Raw genomic sequence first — 24,107 nt, forward strand, 5'->3', positions numbered from 1 at the left:
GCCACCAACCAATGTGTCAAGTCCATAACAAACACCTAGCTGTGGGTGTACGGGGGTCGAATTTCTAAAACTGTTCCAGCAGAAACAACTTTTATTATCTGGGCTTGAGTGCAGATACTTGACTTGAACTAGGGAGTGCTAGTAAATTGTCCCATATTACTTACCAGAAGCATTCTATTATGTCTCCTCTCTAATGATTACTGTGATTTTTTGAGTCTAGAAGATTCAAGGCACCAACTGTCACCCCAATAAGAGAGTGCATCAAGATCATGGCTTAATAAGCAAGGGTTTGCCTGCTACCACAGCAACTAGTTTTGATGTGTGTGCATCAGAGGACCAAGGCAGTCCCATATCCCAGCCATCGTGTCAGGGTCTAGAGATGTAAAATACCAGGAATTTTGTAATTATTGTCTGAATACAATATACTTTTACATTGAATGTACCAATCATAATTTTATGAGCAAATCAAGATATTTTAGGTTGCTGTTTAATGTCTGACCAGAGGGCACATCAGCAAGTAGTCCCTGAAACATCTGAATCATCCTAGAAGCCAAAAGAAGCAGGAAGAACTGGAGACAAAGGAAGACCAGTGTACAGCATGCATTCTTATTTGTAAGGATGTTCACGGAAATTCCTAAACCTGTTCCTGTTTGTGGGGTGGATCTTAGGGAAATCTGATCTGCAGGAAAAATTGTTGAGATGTTATTTAGCCAGGAAAGACTCAGCTTAGGAATGGTGAGCAATCATATTTAATTGAAGAATCTTTAAGCAATCTCAATCTATTATTTGAAGAGTGACATTTTATTCACTTTTGTAAATAATTTCCATTAATGAACATCTTATTTTTCGTTCATTTTGAAAAGTTGTCACTAGTGGTAGTGACAATCCCATGCCTACACCATGAGAACCAGGCTACTGAGTTTGTTTTAGATAAGAGAGGGTTTATTCTAGTGGCAGCAGTTAAAAGGTCTTATAGCTGAGGCAGCATTCCCTAGCGGTGAGGTGTAATTGAGAACTTTATTAAAAACTGGCAGTGAGTTCTACAGGCCCAAGCGTCAAAAGTTTTTAAAAAAGAAACAGTTGGGATAACCCACATGCTGTTCTATTCCATCTGATGACAGTAACTGGATAACCTACAGTGTTTTTTTTCACATGTGGGTTTTAGATTAGAACTACATGAATTGACTGCTACAGCATCTAACTAGATCAAGCCGAGAAACACAGGGCTCTATAGAACAAAACCGAAGCTGTCAAGAGCGCACATTTACTGCCAAGAATGAACAATGGTGACTCTACTCACATGTTGAGAATACATGTCTATCAGTAAAATATACTTTAGATAAATAATTTTGAAATATCTATGCTGGGAATCTTACAGAGAAGATTAAAAAAAACATTTTCCCCCATGGCTTCATTATTTCCAGACATTTTACATCTCTAATCTTTCTATAAAAGTGTTCTTATTACATAGTTTTTAGAAATCATTTTGCGGGGAGTGTGGGCTGGGTAACAATATAGAAACACTTTGTCTTCAATTCTTAAAATGTTTCATAATTGAAAGCTGTTCAATTTTTCAGGAAAAAATAAAAATGGTCCTTGGGGAAAAAAAACACGGAAAAAACGTTTTTTCTGATTTTGTCTGGGTTTTTTCTGGCCCTTCACATCTCTATCAGGGTCCCACCACTGGATATTACTCCACTAACCATATTGCTAAAGAGCTGCTTTAATAGACAGGTTTGGTAGTGCTGGTGTGCAGAAATCCTATATTTTAAGAGGTGCTGCCGTTGAGTTGCCAACTGATGAAGAAGCTGCTGCTGTTCCACTGCCTATTGCAGCTCTCCAAATTGAATCAACTAGGATTCAGTGATATTGCAGAAACATGCTGATACTCCCTGGTTGCCAGAATTCTCAACCTTTATTGGGACTGTTTGGGATATCCACCTTCAGGGCTCAGAGCACTTGAAGAAGGGACAGTCACAGGCAAGCATGCAGGGAACTATTCTTTTTTGCACTTGCAAAGGGATAGAGTACTACTTACCAATGTCTTGCTCCAATTCCCACCCAAATGTTCAATCTAGATTGTATAAGAAGATAAGAAGAGCCATGCTGGATCAGATCAAGGGTCCATCTAGTCCAGCATTCCATTCACACACTGGCCACCCAGCTGCCCACGGGAAACCCACAAGCAGGATGTGAATGCAACAGCACATCCCACTCATGTTCCCATGCAACTGGTGTACATAGGCATACTGCCTCTGATACTGGAGGTATAGCACATAGCCATCAGGACTAGTAGCCGTTGATAGCCTTCTCCTCCAGGTATTTATCTAACCCCCTTTTAAAGCCATCCAAACTGATGGCCATCGCTACATATTGAGGTAGTGAATTCCATAGTTTACGCGCTGTGTGAAGAAGTACTTCTTTTTACCTGGCTTGAATCTCCCACTAAGGGTCAGGCTAGATGGACCAAGACAGCTAACGTGACAGGCATTCCTGGCTAGGTTGTTCAAGCAGAGGTGCACAGGAGAGGGCAGTCAAGATCTGCTGCAGGGAGAGGGCAAGACTTTGGGCTGCTAAGGGGGGTAGAGTAACAAGTACTGACAAATCAGTTCCTCAACGGAGAAGCAACAGCAGTCTAGCAGCCCCATTTCTGTCCTGTCATATTCCTTTCCCCCTTCAGCAGCCTTTTCACACACAAACACAGCCTTCTTGTTCTGAACTAGCCTACTGCGAGTTGGACCACTTGCAGCCTCATTGAGCTTTTTCCTGGATGTGGCTCCCAGCCCTGGAGTTAGGGAGACACTTTTGCTGATGGAATTCCTAGCCCAAGTTGCACCTGGACTCTACTCAGCATCACCAAGGCACAATCAGGTGAGAGCTGGGTGACCTGGGGACTCAACAGGATAATAAAGAAACTAGGAATGCAAATATGAAAAAGAGATAATAGCATTGGAAAATATAATGGCAGTTTCAACTTAAAAGGCTGTTCCTCTGGATATGAATGGTTGACCAGATTTACTGGCCATCGGAAGGGAAATAATAACAAGAATTATCATTCACTCCTTCCTTTATTAGGTTGAATATTCAGCAATATCTCTTCACTGAAAGGATAACTGAGCAACAAAGTTGCCCACAGGTTGGATAGCAATTCCAAGTAAAGCAGACAAGAATCTATCCACCAGTAAGTTTAGGATAGACTTGCTGAGAGAGGGGATAATTGATGACATGACCCTTCTAGCTTAAATCCAATGCTATATTCCCCTGGAAGAATATCCAAAATTAATAAAAACATTAGTGTCATTCAACTAGCAGTAGCTGATAAGCCCTGTAAATGAGACTCAAATCACGGTCATTAATGTTGCTTTGACCGTAGAGCCAATGTGTATCCTTTCAAAATAGCTGTAATATGTTCACAAGCACATTACGGTATAAGAATAAACCTTGTAAGCCTTGTTCCTATAAAAGTATGTCAGTATATTGTCTTGATGGTGTGCAGGGGTGTGCTGAAGACAGTGATACAAACAATGTATTGTAGAGACTCAGACTAAGCAAACAATTAAAGATGCTTCCCAGAAAATATTACAAAGAAAACAAAAAAACAAATGAAGCCAATATAATATTTAGCAAAAATAATTTTGCCTGTAAATTTAAAAAAAAAACATTTATGACTGTAGACTCTGAATTCATGCCCATTCTTGAGGCTATAACTTCCCAAGCCTCAATTAAAAACTGATCAAATGAACAGACTGAGTTTACATCCCAGCTAATACAGATCCATAATATTATATTTTCCCCACATGAAGCAGTAAGACAGATTTTCATAAATTATGAAGTCTAGAATAAAAAAGTACGGTTATGCCAGGAAACGTGATTTGGTCATGAACAGCTCTAGTATGGTGTAACGGACAGAGTATCAGATTGTTCAAATCTGCACGGAGCCGTGATGCTTACTGGGTTACCTTCAGATTGTCTCTCTCAGCCTAACTTTTCTCTCAGGGTTTTCATGAGGATAAAATGGGTAGAACCATGTATATTGCCCTCAGTTCTTTGGAGGAAGGGTGCAATTAAAATGCAACAACCAACAACAAATAATACACAGCTTCCACAGAATGCTAATCAAACCTAATAAAAAAGTAAGCTTTCAAATCTTCCCTGCCCCTGGAGGTCACTGTGCTGTTTCCGGCGCCTCCTGAAACCAGCACTGTTCCAAGAGGCATTCGTTAATTGACCAGTCACGGTTTCTATTGGTATTCTGTTTTTTAAAATAACTAATTTTAATCTGGTGTTTTAATCTTTTTTATCCTTTTACTGTTTTATGTTTTGTGTTCACTGCTCCAAAATCTGTTCTAGATATGGAGCAGTATATAAATGTTGTAAACAAACACACACACACACACACACACACACACACACAAATAAATAAATAAATCTTGTTTAAAACCAGGTTTCACATGGCGGTTAGCTTGTGATAACCCAATTTGCCTTCCATTATCAGCTCCTTCGTTTAGAACACTAAGACAGTGTTCAAGTATAATCACTGTACCGCACAATAGCCATGATCATCCTGTGAAGGACAAGTTGTCTGAAAGCACCCTTCGGACATGCCAAACATGTTTCTGTGAAGGTGTCCAACAGAATCTAATGTGTCAAATATGTTGCATGCACAAGTGCCTTCCTCGGCATCTTGCCTTCTTTTAATATCAGAAAACAAAGACAAGGTAGGGCTGTGTGTGTGTGTGTGTGTGTGTGTGTGTGTGTGTGAGAGAGAGAGAGAGAGAGAGAGAGAGAGAGAGAGAGAGAGAGATTCGAAGGAAATTTTGGATGGAAACCATCAACTGTCTTCCAAAGTAAATTTGTATAGACAAGGTATGTATTGGACTGCTACGGAAATAAAAGTTCCCTAACTGTTAAACTATTTTACACCTGGCTATCTAAGGGACTGGCTATCTCACTATGAATCTGCCCAAGTATTAAGATCTGCAGGACAGGCCCATTACTCGCAGCAGCCTGTTTACAGGACATGTGTGAAAGTGCTTTCTTCTGTGTTGCCCCCAAACTATGGAATGCACTCCCTCCAGAACAACTGGCATCCACTTTCTTAGCCTTTAGAAAGGATGTGAAGATGCACCTTTCCAATGTAGCCTTTTCAAATGTGTAGTTTTAATATTTTTACTGTTTTTAATGCTCTTAGTTTTCATATTTTAAGGTTTTATCGTTTTTGTGATGGAACTAGCCTAGATGGGACCCTCTTACTCTAGGGCAATCCCACTGTTAACACCAAATGTGAAGGAATGTCTCTTCTTACTAGGGCATTCCTATCGTTATAGCCACCACTTGTGGAGGATTACGCCTCATCACTGGGCAATCCTTCCCTTCATTTCCATTGCTACCATAAATCTACACCCCTTTATTTAATATGCACCTTTTCCTTACGGTAACTGGTCATTCAGTGTCAGACAAACATATCAGAGGTACAGGGAAAGTAAACAAAAAATATATAGTAAAGAAATAAAAGAAAATGTCTTATTATTTGAGATTGCTTTTATTTATGAACAAGATTTCTATATGTTTACTTTAAAAACAAAGCTTCTATATTGTGTTAGAAGCCCCAATTTTTAACCCTAACCAAACTTAAACCAATTCTACTATCAGTCTCCACCCCCTAGTTAACTCACAGGCCTAGCAATAAGGGGCTTGAAAGGCAGGCTTCTCTCTGGTACGGTTTGACTTCCACTTGGAACTTTTAAGGCTGTTCACCAGGTTTCCTCTGAAGTCTTCAGTTTGATCTAGCAGCTGCTCTGTTTTCAGACCACCACCACCAGCTGACACTCAGGCTTTTTACCTCTTTCCTTCAAAGGCTGCTCCGAGAGTCTTCCTATCCTCACTTGCAGACCCTCTTCAGCTTCTGCCTCACATGCTTGCAGCTTGGCTTCCCAGTGTTGCAGCTGCTCTTCTCCCTGGCTGACGTCTTTCTCGGGCTCCCACTCTCTCACAAAGATACCTCCTGACAACACTTCCTCAGGCAAAAACTCTCAACAGCTCCTTATATTTGCTCCAGTCAATTCTCCTATCAGACAATCAGCTTTGGTGTGACCCACATTCCATCACACCACCTCTATTTAAACTTAGGACCATTGGGCATATTGAGAATGTTCAGTTATTCTCCAATCAGATGGAATCTATCTGTCTGTCTGTCTGTTTGTTGCATTTATATCCCACCTTTTTTCCTCTTGCAAGGAACCCAAGGTGGCTTACATTATCCTCCTCGTTCTCCTCCTCTTCATTTTACCCTCACAACAACAACCCTGTGAGATAGGTTGGGCTGAGAGTCTGTTACTGGCCCAAAGTCACCCAGTGAGCTTCCATGGCCGAGTGGGGACTAGAACCTGGATCTCCCGGCTCCCAGTCCAACATTCTCACTATTACACCATGTTGGCTCTCAATTTCAATCCAGTCTTCTAATATATAAAGATAGAAACCTGGCCTCATTCCCTTCTCAATGGTAACAGTAACTGCCATTCCACCAGCACACCATATTTACAGTGTATGTCTTCTCAGGCACACACCTCTGGTAAAACACATATATATTTCTCTTGTACTATTAACCCCTTCAGTCCTTTAGTCATTGAAACAAAACATAACAGTTAAACTTTTACCTCACAAAAAGACCAGGTTTGCACGATAGCTGTGACTTGTTGCGGCTTATTTAAGCCACAATGAGCCACAGTGCTCATCTGAGCCTGGCAGGGTTAGGGTTAAAGCAGGCCATGGGTTCTGTGAGGGCTGTTTAACCTTCGCACAGCCATCTCCACTGTGTTCAGATGACCCAACAAGCTGCGGTTGTGGCTTGAATTTTCAGGATGGTGCCTTTGGGCACCATGGCTTAAATAAGCCATGAAAAGCTGTGGTGATCATGCAAAACAGGCCCAGAGTCAGTTTCGTCAGAGTTTTAAATTGTTGTACAGCATCTTGATGGCTTTTTAGCAGGTAAGGCAATATATAAATGATAATAAATACAATATTGTTGCACTGCCCTATTACATACTCACAGGATTTTTAAGGTTCAGCACACAACAATTTCAAGATTTATTGTAGGCATAGAGTGACCATTTGAAGCAAGGGTGCTCCAATATGTGTGAACACTCATATGTGAACGCTCAAACAATCAAAGAAATGACAAGTAGGATCAAAGAAAGCACAGTCCACCTTGACCACTGACACCCCGTCCTTCCTCCTTTCCCAAGGCAGCACTGGATTAGCTACATTTTGCAACCCAAAATAATGGTACATTGCTGTTAGCATTTATGATTTTGGGCTGCAGAGCCTGCAACTCCATAAACAGCTGGTGCAGGACAAAAACAATTCACTACTGAAAATCCTCTTTTCTCAACAGTCTTTAGCACTGGGTCACTCCACTCGACCCCCCGCCCCCAGCAATATGGAAGCATGCAGCAAATTTAGACCTGCCTTTTTAAAAGATGGAGACGTCATGGTACTACTAATTTTAATAGATGCATAAGGCTACTGTGAGCATTTTCAAACACAAAAGCCCTCAAAAGTAATAAAACCAAAGTAAAGCAATAAAACCAAAGCTTTTATTGTACACAAATTTTTATTGTACCTTGTTCTCGCTGGTTTTTCAAGGTGGCCTAGAAATAATTTTAAATGAAAATAAATGAAATATAAAAACATGATGGTTTTTCAAGCCAATCACAGAATCTTTGTGCGTCCTTAATTTACTGCAAACAATAATTACACCAACACTCTAAAAATATTTTACGATCTGCCAATCAACCTGATGCTCAAAGTAGTAGCAATAATAATTTAAAATGCCAGTGAAACACTAGAACAAATGTGTGTCCTATGTGCCGCACAGAACCATCTAGGCACTGCGTTGCACCCTGTGGGTTATCCTAAGAACCTTGTAAAGCCAAGTTGTTTTTTGGTTTGTTAACTTTACAGTTTTTGTTAACTTTACAGCCCTTATGATTTTCAAGGATAAATTTGAGAATGTGATGATAAACATTTCTCATTTAGTTTTTAGTGTTGAATATGTTGCCCCTTCTTGAGTTTCACTGTTCTGTTCCTCATTTTTTTCTCTATGAACAGCCCTCAATTTGTGCAGCAATAATTTATTTATTTATTTATTGCATTTATACCCCGCCTTTTTTCCTCTTGCAAGGAACCCAAGGCGGCTTACATTATCCTCCTCCTCTCCATTTTATCCTCACAACAACAACCCTGTGAGGTGGGTTGGGCTGAGAGTCTGTGACTGGCCCAAAGTTACCCAGTGAGCTTCCATGGCCGAGTGGGGACTAGAACCCGGATCTCCCGGCTCCTAGTCCAACACTCTTGCCACTACACCACACTGGCTCTCTGTCACACCACACTGGCTCTCAATAAGGATAAAAGATGCTATAAATGATTTAAGATTTATTAACTAATCCACTGAATTATGTATATCTTCTCAAACCAGTAAATGCTACATGCAGCACCTCTATCTTATGATCGTTCCTATATGCATTTTCTAAACTGGAGGAGAATCTACACGATTTACATTCTCTTCCAAGAGAAATCTCAATTCAGGACAGCTTCGGATATTTGAAGTAGTGGCAAATAAAGGCACAAATCTCTTACCTTTCACATATTTTCTCTTCCACTGCCAAGCCTGAAGATCACCTCCTGCCCTTAAGTAGTGGTCCCTGTTCTGCCTGGTGTTGCCCCGCCTCTTGCCCATCATCACATATTATGGCTGGCTTGTAGGCAGGACATGGTTAAGAGATAACCAGAATTTCCTAAGGTTGACTTGAAGTAGGTGGAATGTTCAGCCTGATTATAGAAAAGATTCCCTGAGGTCGCTCCATTTCTTATTCAAGTTGGTTAACTCACTGGAAACAGTAATCACCTCACACATGTGGTGTCATGTAAACTGAGCACAAGCTTGTACGTTTTTGTCTGGACTCACTTAGATCTATTGGCTTCTCCAACTGTAATGACTGAATCTCCTTTATGACTCATGTATAAGATCTCTGCCTAGAAAACTATTGCCACATTACATTTAAGATGCCACAAGATTCTTTTGTTTTCATTTCTTAAGGTGAAATGAAGCAACGGGAATACCCAACCTCGCCTTTTGAGCAGTACTTTCATAGCCCATTAATTCCTATTTGCTATCAAATAAAACCCAGCTATGAAGAAGGGCACCATCCAGTTTCACCTCTGTGGCATAAAATCTTGGTTGTTTCCAAAGGGATTCCTTTTGTTAAGTTGTCACTGGACTGGAATCGGACAAAATTATGAGGGATGTCACTGGAAAAAGGAAACCTCTGATACTGGAAGTGGTAATAAGGAAATGCCTGTATGATCTTAAAAAATGGAAGTTGTAATTTTACAGAAAAGCAATGCTTATTACTAAACATGTATCCTTCCAGAATCTTTTAAAATTTAAAGTGACTCACTGAAGTTTAATTGATATAATAACAAATAGGGACTGAGACGTTCAACTTTCTTTCCACAGATAACACTAACACACCTATTCAGGCACAGACCTATTCACGGACCAATACTTGCAAGACCAAATACTAATCTGGAGTCCTTATGGCTTTAATCAAATGCACACTTTCCTGGGAGGAAGCCCCATTGAATTGGGATTGTGCTCCACATCAACCTTGCTGCTTTTTAATTATGTACGAACTGTCACAAAACTTCCAGAGATGTTTGAAAGACTGAGAAAAAGAGCAAAGGCTGTCCTAGTCTTATTCACTTTTCTACACTTGAATTATCATGAGACTACTACTTATGTACAAAGTGAATCAAATATGTGCAGGGATACCTAAGTCCCTTAAAAAAAAAAAGCCTATTCCTTGCTATTGAGAATTAAGATGTTCAGTTCTGCAGTCATTCTACTATTATTGCATCATATACCAATTTAGTCTCAAGTTCAAATTCTTTTATCACACTGGCCCTTCTTCCAAAAAAAATGGAAAGAAGAAAAACACACACTAGAAAATGAATATTAATACATAAATCTTAACCTGGCGCTGATCCATGGTAAGATGATACATACTAAACTTTATTTTCAGTGAACAATGCTACTGCTTTATTAACGGCATAAAAGTGAATCATCGGTTGACCAGAACAAGTTCCTTTCAGATACTGTGATATTCTGTCTTTGCTGTATTCATTAGTACATGTTGTTGTTGTTATTAAGCCTTTTAACTTATGTTTTAATGTTTTTCTGTTTTTAATGTTCTTGGTTTTTATTGTCTTAAGATGATACTGTTTTAATTGATGGTATTACTGATGATTTAATTATATTTTTAACTTTTGTATTTTTCTAGTTATATATTTTAACTGTACAAGTTTTTAATGTTGTAAAGCCGCCTTGAGTTCCAGTATTGGGAAAAAGGGGGGATATAAATATAATTATTATTATAATAATAATAATACACAGTCTTGATGGCTTTTTAGCAAATAAAGCAGTATATAAGAATTAATAATAAATAAATATTAACACAAACACAGAGAAAAAAATATGAACCACTGCATCTCTTTCAAGTGAACAGGTTTTTATAAGTATTTATAAGTCACCTTTCCTAGGCTCAAGATGGTTTACTTACAAATTAATTAAAACAATATAAAACTGTAAGTATAAAATAAAACTATGCCAAACCAACACAAATTTAGCAGCTACAAAGTAACTGAGGAAGGTCTCTCATCAGATTAGCCTCCAAAAGCCACTTGAGATAGGTAAGTCTTGGCAGCACCTAGAGAAGGCTATAAGGGAGGGGGGCTCGTGCTAACCTCAGGGAGATAATTCCAGAGACTCAGGAAAACTGCAGTCAAAGCACTGCAACCAGCTGTTAATGACTTCACCTCACATACCATAAAAGTAATCAGAAGAGAACCTGATCAGAGGATCTTAACAGGCATGGACATTCACATAGGTAGGGATGGTCTCTAACATATGTTGGTCCCAGGCTACAAGCAGCTTTGAAGTTAAATTCGCATCTTGAATTGGACTCAGAAGAACATCGGCAGCTAGTGCAGTTGCTGCAAAGGTGGCTGAATAGTTGTCAGAAGGCAAGCTTTTCCTGTATTTCTGCACCAGCTTCAAAGCCCTTTTCAAAGTTAGCCCCACATAAAGTATATTACACTAATTGATCCTGGAGATTACAAAAGCACGGATAATCTTGGGAAGATCCCTCTGATCCAAAAAGAGTCGGGGCTTTCACAATAAATGCAACTGATAGAAGACACTCTTGGCTACTGCTCTGTACTGTTTTTCCGGGAACACAGTAGGGAACATAGTAGGGTCCAGGAGAAATCACGTGCTCTGAACTTTCTCCAAAGGTGTAAGTATCACTCCCCTTAGAGCAGGCATAACTCCTCTCTCAATAGCATTGGGATTACCCATCAACAATATCTTAATCTCACCTGGATTCAATTTAAATTTATTTAATCTCATCTGCTCACATCAGCTATAATACCAAGCCCTGATGGACAATGCAGGTCAATTAACATGATGCTGAAATTTTATCACCAAGGACCACATTCTGGATGCAGTGACACTATTGTTAATGAAGGTATTTAAATCACTGGAATATCAATGTAGTCACCCCAGCCAGACATTCATGATGGTCTAAGAGAATTGTATCATCTACAGGGCAAAAAGCCACTGAGAAGTGAAAGAGAATCTAAAAGAAGTTATTCCCCTGTCAATCTCCTGATCATCTACCATCTCAGTCTCATAACCAGTTCAGAACCCTGATGGAAAAGGATTAAGGAAGTATGCTCCATCCCAAAATGACTGAAATTGCTATTACATACTCTCCCCTTTCCTTTTTAGGAAAGGTGATAGGGCTAGAGTCTAACATTAGCAGTGATAGTGTTTTAAGGAGCATTTTAAGGAGTGAGTGGATCACAATCCTCTTTTGCACTGGAGGCACCCTACTCTTCTCTGAAGAACTATCAATGACCCTAGCCAACAGCCCAGTGGACAAGGATCCAGCATGTATGTCGTAGCCTTAGCAAGCCCAAGCATTGTCACCATCCTCAAGAGAAACAGAACTGAACCAATCCATGCAATTGCAAGTAGTGGCTGCTTCTGACAGATACTGTATTAACTAGAGAGAGAGCCTAAGTCACATAGAATCTGAGCAATTCCATCAGAAAAGTAACATACAAAACTGTAACAGTGAACTACAGATTCGTCATCCCCTAGTGGTTCCACCTGAAGGCAAGCAGCATATGTACCAGTACCATTTAAAACAGCTTAGCTAATGGAGTCAGACTGCACTAATTATGGTACAAAAACATAGGTTTTATCTCCCTATCTTAAGGATACAAAGTGTTTATATTTCAAGTGACCGCGAATAAATAACAGAAACAAGAGTCATGGCACATGGCAACGTAGGAGGATGTTGCTAGGAACAGAATGAGAAAAACACAAGAACAGACCTAAACAAAATAATTAGTTTCTAACAAGCTGTATTTTAACCTTGTAAACAGGAAGATTCTATAGAGAACAATAGATACAGAGCAGCAAGAGACCACAGGGAAGAATAAAGAAGCTCGAGGTAGGAATGTTCTAATGATTCAAAGCTTTTTCTAAACTCAGAATATCAGAGAAGGTTTTTTTGGTTTTGGCAGAGTGCAAAATTGAGCTATAGAACTCTGCCAAAGAAGTCATAATTGGTAATAGTGAAAGATAATGTCAAAAAGGGTTATTCAAATATACATAAAATAAGGCTATGAATCTCTCAAGTTTACTCTGAATTATTGACGGTACAATCCTATACATGTGTAACAAAGTCAGTTTATGCTGCATGTGTCTTTAAGAGCAGCCCCTAGTAGGAGAGCTGTTTGTGGACAGGCGGGGGCAGAAAGCAAGAGAGCGCTCTGGAAGTAAGAAGGCCTGTGTGTGTGCGTGGAGTTTCAAGAAGGAAGGCCTAGTTTTGTGTTCCAAAAGAAGAATCTAAACAAAGCACTTGTTGTGTTCTTAAACTGTAGTCTCTGGAAAATAACCTGCCTGGCTAAGTCACTGGAGTAAGCCAGAAATGCCCTACCCGGAGCCAGCTTGTCTGGCTGAAAGGGGGGGGGCATTGCGGGCGGGTGGGGTGACAAGACATAAGGGCCTCTGATTGGTGCACCCCAGTCACACCACCAGTCAGGGAGGAGCAGGCCGAGTTGTCTTAAACTCGACCCCCTCCCTATCTCAGCTCTCTGGCGCAACGCAGGGTGGGTTCTTGCCGGTTGCCCCTTCGGGAGCCATGTAGGAATTTTTTGGCTCACAGTTCAATTGGCCTAGGACTGTGGGCCTTTTTTGCCTACATCACACTGTTATGCAGGGTGGGTGTGTCCTATAGGGGAATACGGTCTATATCATCGGTCACATTCCACTTGGTGGCTAGAATGGGCAAAACAGGAAAGGGAGTAGGGATGGTGTGCATGCAGAGGCACCTTATGGTGACAGGACGCCCGAGGCCCCCCGAATGGGTTGTGCGGCTCGGCAGGGGGATAAGGGTTGCCTAGGAGACCAACCCTACTCACTCACCCAGGTGTTGTGCAGCACCGGGTTGGGGGTGACACCGGAAGGTCTACCTCCCCCAGAAGGGGCAGTCCGGAGGGATGGCGAGATCACCGCCACCCCTCAGGCTGGGTGTGTTTTCGCCCAAGAAGTGTCAGCTAGCCGCTGACACAGTTAGATGCCCGTCCTAGTTACCCCTTTGCAAATATTTCAATAAATGTGGCCCAATTTTCAACCCAAGCTTGTTGTCTGCATCTTCTTTGACCCATCTCCACTCGCAAAGCTATTGGCTGGTGCATGCTGGGAGTTGTAGGACTTGTCTAAACATGCATAGGATTGTAGCCTTAACTGTAATGTTTAAATCCTGCTTTTCTTCCAAAACTAAGAGTAGCATACATGTGTTTCCTCCAAGGCCATCTTCCCATCCATTTAGCTTCAGAAATAGAACTACATCACATACATTCGGACAAGTCCTTCGACTCCCTATTTCTTCAGTATTATCTATTTCCTAATTCAGCGGCTAGATTTCCACACACAATAGCACTGAAAAACTTCAGGATTACAGAATTAAAATTTCGGTCACAACTGGGATACTGGCTAAACAGACATCTTCATCAATGATGAGTGAGCTTCCCATAACTGAATGGATTGGAAATAGGTCAGGCGACTTCCAAAAAATGGTAATTTGGAAATAGTTTGGCTTCTTCCCAAGACAATTAAAATTAGTGAATGAATGTCTCAATCAATCAAATCATTCAATCAATTTTTCCATTAACTTCAATAGGGACATTTAAAGAAGCCACAGCCCCAAAATCAAGTGGTGGGAAACAAACAGCAACCTACTACTGACTGTTTCCCACCACTTGATTTTGTCTCAATTGTCTTCATTTGCCCCCACCACCTGTTTTAGGGTTGGTGGGGGGGGGAACAGGGAAATCTTCTTTTGATTAATCTAACCCAGTGAAGAATTTGGGGGCCTTTAATGGTTGCTTCTTGTTTGAGGAGAGCATTACCAACCCCTCAAAGCTTGTTTCTAGGCCTGACCCGAAAAGCTCTGCTGGTGTCTCTACTCTAACCTTAGTCCTCATGAACTAAAAATACAGCAGAAAATCCAGACTCAAACTTCCATCCACTTGTTTAACAAGTTAATATGTATGATGCTACCCTTTTTTTACATGCAACCTCAAATGTAAAATCCTTAAAATACCATATGTTATGACTGAAATACTCGCTAGGATAATGATTCCAACTGCAAAATAATTCTGACCAGTTGAAATAAAGTTACGTCTGTTGATAGGAAATTTCTGTAAATAGTTTATCATTTATCCATACCAAGCTGGAAGCATTAATACAATTAATCAGCATTCATTAGGATTGCTTCAATATCTACTACAAAGAACATTAACAACAGGTATGGACTATCCACCTAATCAAAATCTTAGCTACCAAAAAATCATTAAGCAATTTAGTGCATATCTGAGTGTATTTGACCACTGAAAGGAATAGATTTCATTTTTGCTGAGGTGGGAGCTGGCATCTTCTGTAAATGTAGGCTAGCGAACAACTGAGCACTATAAAACCTCTTACATTTTTTATCTTGTGGAAAATCACATGGGCATTATTAGTTTAAATAAACTTGTTTTTTATGATGTATTTCTGAAATGCTTGTGAATGACTTTTCTCTTGTTTTCAGCTGGCTCTGAGGCTGAGTATGCTTGATGAAAGACAGTGCCTGTAGGCATGCTATGTGCAACTGTATTGCTCGGTATTGAGCTTGCCTGCCGATCTTAAAGGAAATGGTCAGGCATGAGGTTGTTATGCAGTCAAAACAAGTACAATACAACACAATTTTTTACAGAGAACAGCAGTATATCTTGGTCTGTTAGTTCATATTTAAGAATGATCTTCTACTTTAATTCTATGCTAGTGATGGAAAAAAGATGTTACAACATAAACACAAAGATTTTTCCAAAACTAAAATTTGCACTCCCCATGCAATTGAAGGAAGAATCTGCAGTGAAATTAACTGGGCTTACTGTTATCCTTACAATAAGGATCTTGCACATATTTTTGTATTATATCCCACAGGAGAGATTTCTAGTGGAATACTCATTTTTGTGAGGGGTAACTGCAAAAATATTTTTGATGTTTGCCAAAAGGCACTTACTATGAGTTCTGAATCACGTCCCATTGATATGACTGTTCTGTTTACTGTCCGCAATAGCTTTTCCATAATAACCTGCACATGCCGCTGGGTTGGCCCCTAAAAACAGAAGGTGAAAACCAGAAATCACTACCAAAGACAGTCAAAGCAAGTCCAGTAGTAAGTTTTGTTACTAAATCTGTCTGTCCTCATAGCAAGCAATTCTGAATCTTTATGCTTCACCCTTAATATGAATCAGTGCTCAGATACCTTAGATTAATAACTAATCGGAATTACTGAATCAATGTTCAGAATAGAAAGTTCAGTAAAACTTTTCAGCAATAGGGCAAATACAGACTGCTGTATGTTGGGGGCAACAAATGGGCTTCAAAGGAAAGAACTGAGTACCAAGACCAAGGAAAAGCGTACATGGCAGGATACTTTATCACAACTGTGTGTCTATATCCATTTCACTTTCTTTGGTTGAGATCTTGAATTTCTAACAAGTCTGAACACCCAATCCTAGAAATACTTAAGATTTTCCTTTCAATGCCATTGTTTGGTATTTGATATACTTAATTACATGTTAAAAACCTGTGTGTGTGTGTGCGTGCACATAGACGCCTGATAGTTGACTTTTTCAACCTCTAAGGCATCCAGTTCTTTTTCATCTTACTTAAACTGAGAAAAGTCTCCTGGTTCAGTTTTGCTCAAGGAAGTTCTTATCAGATCAAACACACCAAGGCAATTAAGTTATGAAACTCTCAGCCATATCAAATGCCACAAAGAGAAGCTGTCAGCATGGGTATGAGAAGAGTGTGCGTGTGAGGGGGGTGGGGAGATCAGCATAGTTCATTCTACACATACAGCCTCTGGCAAATGGACCAGGAAAGATTAACATGACCTGGCCCTTTGAAACGTCTATTTGAATCAACTGACTTTCTGTGTCTTGACTGATATGCCTCTAGAGGCTTCAAGAACTAAACAAGCAATTCTCAGACTGAAGTTAAAACCTCCGAAGAAACCCCTGTCCTTTATACATATTTCTAGATAGTCAGAACTGTCTTTTCTGAAGGTAGTGTTGGGTCATTTCTGTTCTGCTCCATGGCCTTTGGCTTATAGGATGCCACAGGGCCCCCTTCTATTCCCAGTGTTCCTTAATATCTTTATGAAGATGCTGGGAAAAGCCATCTGGAGGTTTGGGTTTTGTTGTCACCAATATGCAGATGACACACAGGTCTCGCTTGCTCTCACACCCCCACACTTTTGTTTCCACCTAAGAGTCTGAGAGGCGGTAGAACTCATAAATAAATGTCTGGATGCAGTACTGAGATGGATAAGGGAGAACAAGCTGAAACTTAATCTGGGAAAGATGGAGATTCTGTGGGTTGGGAAGTTGGTGGATCTACATAGTGATGTGAAACCAGTCAGGGATGGGGTTATATTCACCCTGAAGGATAACGTACACCGCCTGGGCTGCCCCTGGATTCATTGTTATTTGTTGAGTTGCAGATACTGGTGTTTGTTTTTTACAAGCTCAAGTTTGTATGCCAGCTTCTGTAAGCCTACGCAGAATGGCTTAACCTAGCCTCAGTTACTCATGCACTGGTTACCTATAAACTGGACTACAACAGTGCGCTTTATGGTGGTTTGGAACCTCCAATTCCTACAAAATTTGGTCACCCAGATGCTAATGGACATCAGGAAGTTGGAGAACATAACTCAGATTTTGTATCAACTGCACTGGCTGCCAATAAACTCCCAGCCCAATTCAGACTGCTGATCTTCCTAAATGGCTTGGGTATGACTATTTGAAGGACCAAATTCATCCATTCATTAAGATCAGGGGTCTTTATCAAGTAGCCACCATTAGTTTCTGTTAGGTTGGTGTGCACAAGAGATAGGTAGCCTCAACACTGTGGAACTCTCTTCATACTGATATGCACCTAGCCCTTCTGTGCAGGTTTTTAGTTGAGCAGGAAAGACTTTTCTGTTTAAAGTTTCCTTCAATTTAATTCAGAGCAGCTTCACAAAGTAGTCTGTATACTTGTTATTGTGGTTCTTATGTCATGTATTGGACTGTGTGAACCACTTTTTGAGGGCATCACTCTAAAAGCAGCAAAACATATTTTAAATAAATAAATGTTCTTACGCAACTCCTCTTCCTTGAACCTCATTTTTTACCAGCATACTACCAAGTGATAATTACATTTTCAGCAAAGGCACCAGAAGAGAGGAGTTACCACTTCACATGTCGTCCTCTCCCTATTTAAGAAGGGTGGAATTAACTTCCTTGGCTTTTATCGTGAGTACTTCTTAACTGTCTCTTTGTTTCCAGTTCACCATAATTAAACTTTTAACAAATAAATGTCCTCTTCCTTTTTCCAAAGATTCCTTGGAAAATTGATCTCTGTCAACATTTAACATGGGCTCTCTCAATTCAGCCAACTCCCCTCTTACTTACTCTGTCTTTTCAGCAGGTGTCCGGACACTTTCCTAAGAAGAAGAACCTCAACTTTGCTCATCTCAACAGGTAAAGAAACTGCAAGATAATTGCTTCTGCCCCAAAGTGCACTTCAGCCAACTCTCTTTCTTAAATATTAAGTCCTGCTGGTGGAGCGTACTCACCAAGGCCACATTTAGCCAAAAACGTTAGAAGGTCATCAGGTTAAACAGTATCACAGGCAACTTGTGCATCTTGAATGCTACAAAGTAGGTATGAGACAAGAGTTTCTAGCTTAATAATCCTTAAGGTCTAATGAGCCATCTGGATACATATAGGATCTCAAGCCAAATAAGCACAAGAGCCTTACCATGCAAATAAATTTGCATATTGAGAATTTGGAAGAATAGAAATATAATGCAGTAATAAACTCAATTACCAACAGCCACACATGTGGAACTGCATGTAACATTTTAAAAACCCTGTGAACTATATACCACATCCTACTGCTTCGGTGACAAGAGGACAAGCATCATCAAGTCAGACACTTGTTCCACCAAAAACTTGCTGTTTCCATTGTTCTTACTTAGCTGGTTGTATAAGCATCCACAAAACACACATTGGTTTAAGAAGATAACGTGGAAGCTTTTTATGAATGTTAAATTCCTGATAAATAATTCATGCTATCCATCTAGCATTCTGGATTTAGACATATGTAAAATATTCCTTGTGACAAAGAAGTTTTGTTTTTGTTTTCCAAAGGCTACCCTTTTTCATTGTAAAGACAAAGAACGGACAGACTTCCTGTGGTGATAACACACACACACACACACACACATACTCAGTTCAAAAAACCCTCTTTGCTGGTACAATGTAATTAAAAGCCATCTTCAAAAGACTAAATGTATGAAGGGCTAAAGACCTGTCTTGCAGTGCAGCATGAATATAATGCAAGAACTCAGAAGTCCGCACTGCAAAATTATTTGCATAATTCACATTCTGAAAGAAACTGGGAATGTTTCCCTACCAACTAGGGATGCCAGAGAAATCTGCAACAGAATCAAATGAATTTGAATTTCTATGAATCCAACCCACAAATGGTCCACAGTGGACCAGCCTTTCCTGAGTTACAGAGATTCTGCAGATTTGCAAACCTTTTTTTCCCCACTTTCCAGAATTTTACATAAATTTAGTCATAGAAAAATACGTAAAATAAAAAGCACCGGCTGAAGATGTGCATTTTCCCCATAGGCTAAAGCATGAAAATGCACATTTGGAGGGAGATTTGCACATTTCCACAAGTGCAAATTTGTGCAAATTCAGGAAAATGGAAAAATCCAATTTCACCAATAAGCGGACGACAGAACAAAAAGGCAACTGACAATCCATGAAACGCAGACAGAATGGATTTTATAAAATTTGTACATCCTTAGTACTAACCAGCACCTGAGTTGGAAACCAAACAGCTGTATATTCAAGGCCTATGAGCAAAGAAGAAGGAGCCAGATGCCAAAGCACAGAATGATGAGCTACTCAAACTGAGAAGCTAGGCCAGAGTCAAAGTTTTAAAGGACCAGATGGACCTCTCTTTGTTCCTTGTAGCTGCAATGATGCTTATTGGCCACCCTATGGAATGCAGCAAAGAGAAGACCTGCAGCTCTCTCCCCTGGAAAGCTATCAAAGCACTGCAGAAAATTAAGATGCTTGCAAATATTAAACTGTTTACTAACCACGTCTTTCCTGTAAAGAACTTCCAGGATGTTACTGAGCAACTGGCAACAGGCTTCCAGGTCTTCCTGCCTTTCCAAATGGTACTTCAGCTGTTCTGTCATCATTGGCAGCAAGATCTCTCTACAGTCTGCATTGGGGGCAAGGGGAGAGAAAGGAATCACATATTTATCCTTGAAAACACTAAACTTATGACAAACTTTCAAACTGAAAGCAAAATCCTCAAAGTTCACCAAAACAAGCCATGTTATAAAACATTACAAGAAGTCGAGAGGCGGGGGAGAAAGAGCACGCTTCAAGTAACATATTCAATGCTTGTAAATAAGCCCATGAACTCATTTATGTTTAGGACCTAGAAACTACTTCTCTACAATAGGATCCAAAACACAGTATATATCCCCCTTATGTTTGTGATAACTCAAATAAAGACACTTATATCTGCCTTTCTAAAATTTACTGAACTTGATCAAGAACTACATCAAACCAATATCAGCATTTTTGAGCACAGCATGTTTCACACCCCTTTAAACCCAGTTTTCAGAAGAATCTCAGATCAATTTCACAGAGAAGCAGATTCATACATCTTAATATAAAGAATAATCTTGCTACTAGACATAGTAGTGAGTTTGTTTATATACTGCAGTTTCCACAAACGCTTTGTGCTCAAGGTGGTTGAGAGATATATCCAATAGAGTGACAACTACAATAATAGCACAGTAGCCATAGGTTCCTCCTATGCAAGCACCGGGTCATTACTGACCCCTAGAGGGACGCTGCTTGTGCTGGCGTTTTCATGGCAGACTATGGCGGGGTGGTTTGCCTTTGCCTTCCCCAGTCGTGACTACTGTTCCCCCAGCAATACATAACAAAAGTTGTAATAAATTAAATCAGGGCAGAATCCAATGGGGTACTTACACCCCTGCCAATTCTCTTATGCCCTGCCAATTCTGTTGAGCAAGCGGCCCCCACCACTTGCACAATGTTGATTTAGCAATTCTGGGGTAACCTGAAACGAGCAGAAACAAGTGTTTCCACTTGTTTGGGGGGGGGTTTCTAGGAAGTGCTAAATCTCCCTTGTGTGGGTCCTGCTTGTGCAATGGAACTGGCAGGACCCACAATTTGCCGAAGGGAATTGGCAGGATGAAAGGGAATCAGCGGGGGCATCAGTGCCCCTTTGGATTCTGCCCACAGCTTTGACAGTACAACAGCAGTTCACTTGAAGCATACCAAAGGTTTAAGCATAAAACATGCCAGTAGGTCAATAATATCTAATACAATAATGTTAACATTAGACTCACATTAAACAATCCATTCAGCAATTAATATTAAGAGACATAACAATAAAATACCTAGCCCAAATCAAACTAGCAGCAAAAGATACAACAAAATTGAAATACTCTTAGCAGAAGCCTCCAAGCATACAACATCCTTATACAAGCACTGCCAAAACTGTCCACTAGGAGCTCCACTTTTGTCCCAGATGAGACCCTCTCTTCCACTAGGGTCCTAACTGTAGCTCATAATAATAAGGCATAACAACTACAAGGCATTTCAGACAGTTCTCCCTCCCATAACAGAAAGAAACCCTCCTTTTGCCAAAATCCCATGTCCTGAGCTAAGATACTGGAACCATGTACCTTTATAAACCCAATGAAATAACCAAATGCACATACGCTCCCACTCAAATATTATCACTCAGGAATCCACAAGCTGTGGTTATAGTGCATTTAGAACAATGCACAAAATGTGTCATTCAATCATAGTAAATACTTTTCCTTACACACACACACACAGTTTTGCCATTTTCATCCCAGGAGCTTACAGCTGTTGGATACGTGATTCCTTGCAGTACAGTTCAGGTGAACTGAAGGCAGCAATTCAGAAATGCAGGAATTTTTGACCTATATTCTTTCTCAAGAATGTGTGTTTTAAAACTTTTTCTACATGCCTTTTCTCTTCCCTTGGTTATCCACATAATGATAAGCAAATAGTAGAGAAGAGTAAATATTAGACAGCATCGAACTATTGTCACATGCACTTCCCAACACTGATTAATGAGTGACGTTGAGGGGGAAAAAATCTATTGCCTATAGTATTATGCTCTTGTTCAGAAACCCAAAGGCTGAAGATAGCTCAAAACTATGAGACAATAATCACAAGTGATAATAATTCAACATCTGTTCAGCCTCTGCTGCCCAGATCTAACTCACAATGATTAATGTCAGGTGAATGTGTGCAAGAATAATGTATTAATCTTTTTTTAAACAGATGTTCAGCAGGGCATTGTTAGCTAAGGCAAAACTGTTTCAGTACAACACAGATACTAACATCCATGTTAAAACAAAATGGAAGAACTCTGATGAATCTGTATACTTAAAACACTTTATGGACGTTGCATTCTGAGGTGATCTCATATTTTGCTGGCCGTATTATATGCATGACCCACTGAATGATGTTGTATGGACTGTCTGCCATCAGAAATGGCTAAAATTGTCACTTTTAGTGAGAATTAAAACAGCAAGAGCTTGTATAAATGGCTTCTGTTCTCCATTCTTTTACACCCAAGCAATTTCCTAACACATGGCTTTTTAGCCATCTGAAAATACAAGCCCCTATGGATCTGCTTAGTTTTACACACCCCTGAAACCCAAAGAGATACAGCAATTATTATATTGCAACTTCTACATAAACCCTAACCTTATGCCCCTCAAGATTTTCTCTGCTCATCTTCACCATGGTAGCATTACTCTCCTGAAAATTAGGTCAGTATCAGCATGTTGGGGAACTGCAGAAATGGCCCAAGGCTTCTCCCATTATACCGTTGAAGCAGGAAAAAAACCCACAGTACAGCAGTTCCCATGCTGCCAACGTATCATAAGAAGTGGGTCACAAAAGTATCATGCATCCAATGGGTTGACAAAAATTGCAGCACTTCTTAGGACCCTGCCACCAGATATGTCTTACTTTTGGATCTGGTAGTTACTGTGGGTTAAATTCAAAGGCACCCTTCCACTAGAGCAGAGGTGGGTAACATATGCCCCCCACTCCCAGACGTTGCCTATCCCTGCACAAGAGGAAAGCCTCTTCCTTTCTTGAAAGGGCCATTCTGACTTTGCTCGCGCAATGCTCTTTTACTCAGTGACACAAAATTTAGAGGAAGTCCTCCGTAAGTGAAATACTTAATGTAAGACTTTGCCCACGCTCATTTTGCCCATTAGGGTTTCTTCAGTACAGCCTTTATTTTTCCTTAATCACTGTTTCTTTTATTATGCAACGTTGCTATGTTGTTGCATTGTACTATGAGGTGCTGTCTGCTAGCTCTTGCAGTTCACAAAACAGCACGAATGCATGTTCTCCTTCCACTTACGGTTCTTTGGATTCAGCCCTTTGTCTACAACAAGCTTCAGCTACTCAGTGCATGACAATATGGTGGACACATCAGACTGGGTTATGACCCGTGAAGCATTCACTTCCATGACTACATTTATAAGAGGTATTTTGTACACAGAGTCATATGAAGGTATGAGATAAACTTTATGAATGCTTTGAAAACAACGCATCGAAGGACACCTTTACAATTCAACCGTAGTACAGCAAACGGTTTCTTCCATTTTAAATGGTCAAGAGCAGCCCATCCTCAAACCAACACACAAAATTAAACATATCAATAACAACTCACTTACAATTTATTTTCCTAACAGAGTAATAATACTTCTCATACATCTATATCTCTCTGTATATATCACACATACACGCACAAAACACTCTTAGGACTTTATTGCAAATTCTCTTTCAGTGGACGGAAAAGAAAAACAGCGCTGCTCTTGGAATATCGAATCAGTTGGCATTTTCTTATCTTGCTTAGAGGATGTGATCAACTGGCCATTGTATCACGTAGAAATTTGGGGAGGGAAACAGCAATATTTTGAGATCCCTGTTTATAATTGTGGGAGTACTAGATAATTCTTCAGACAGCCTAGCATTTAACATCCAGAGTTGTAGCTGCAACACTAAACACAGTTCCTAGGGTGTAAGTCCCACTAAACTCATTGGGATTTACTCTGACTGACCATGTGTGGTGAAATTGTTTAAAGCTGCGATCCCTATACGATAAATGCTGGTTTTCGGGGCATCTACTAAATAAGGGAATCAGTTTTGTTCAGACTGGAATCACTAATAGAAATATTTAACTGAGACCACATCAGATGGGACATGCACTTCTTTTCAAATGCTTTCCATCGCTGACTTTGTATTTAGGTGTCAAG

General features: G+C 40.1%; 1 protein-coding gene across 3 annotated transcripts in view; it reads right to left on the reverse strand.

The window, feature by feature from the left end:
* The window catches only part of DOCK1 (dedicator of cytokinesis 1), a 556,714-nt gene that overhangs the window by 379,188 nt on the left and 153,419 nt on the right, over positions 1-24,107 (reverse strand). For all 3 annotated transcript variants that reach the window (XM_084841443.1, XM_084841442.1, XM_084841444.1), the window contains exons 26-27: positions 19,845-19,972; positions 15,696-15,791 (exon numbers count right to left, since the gene is read on the reverse strand). In XM_084841443.1, coding sequence (XP_084697569.1) covers positions 15,696-15,791; positions 19,845-19,972 — 224 coding nt within the window. The remainder of the gene's footprint in view (positions 1-15,695; positions 15,792-19,844; positions 19,973-24,107) is intronic.

The sequence above is a fragment of the Heloderma suspectum genome, chromosome 3 (assembly GCF_057233095.1).
Source record: "Heloderma suspectum isolate Gila_16-S chromosome 3, 16-S_ref, whole genome shotgun sequence".
NCBI classification, from domain to species: Eukaryota; Metazoa; Chordata; class Lepidosauria; order Squamata; family Helodermatidae; genus Heloderma; species Heloderma suspectum.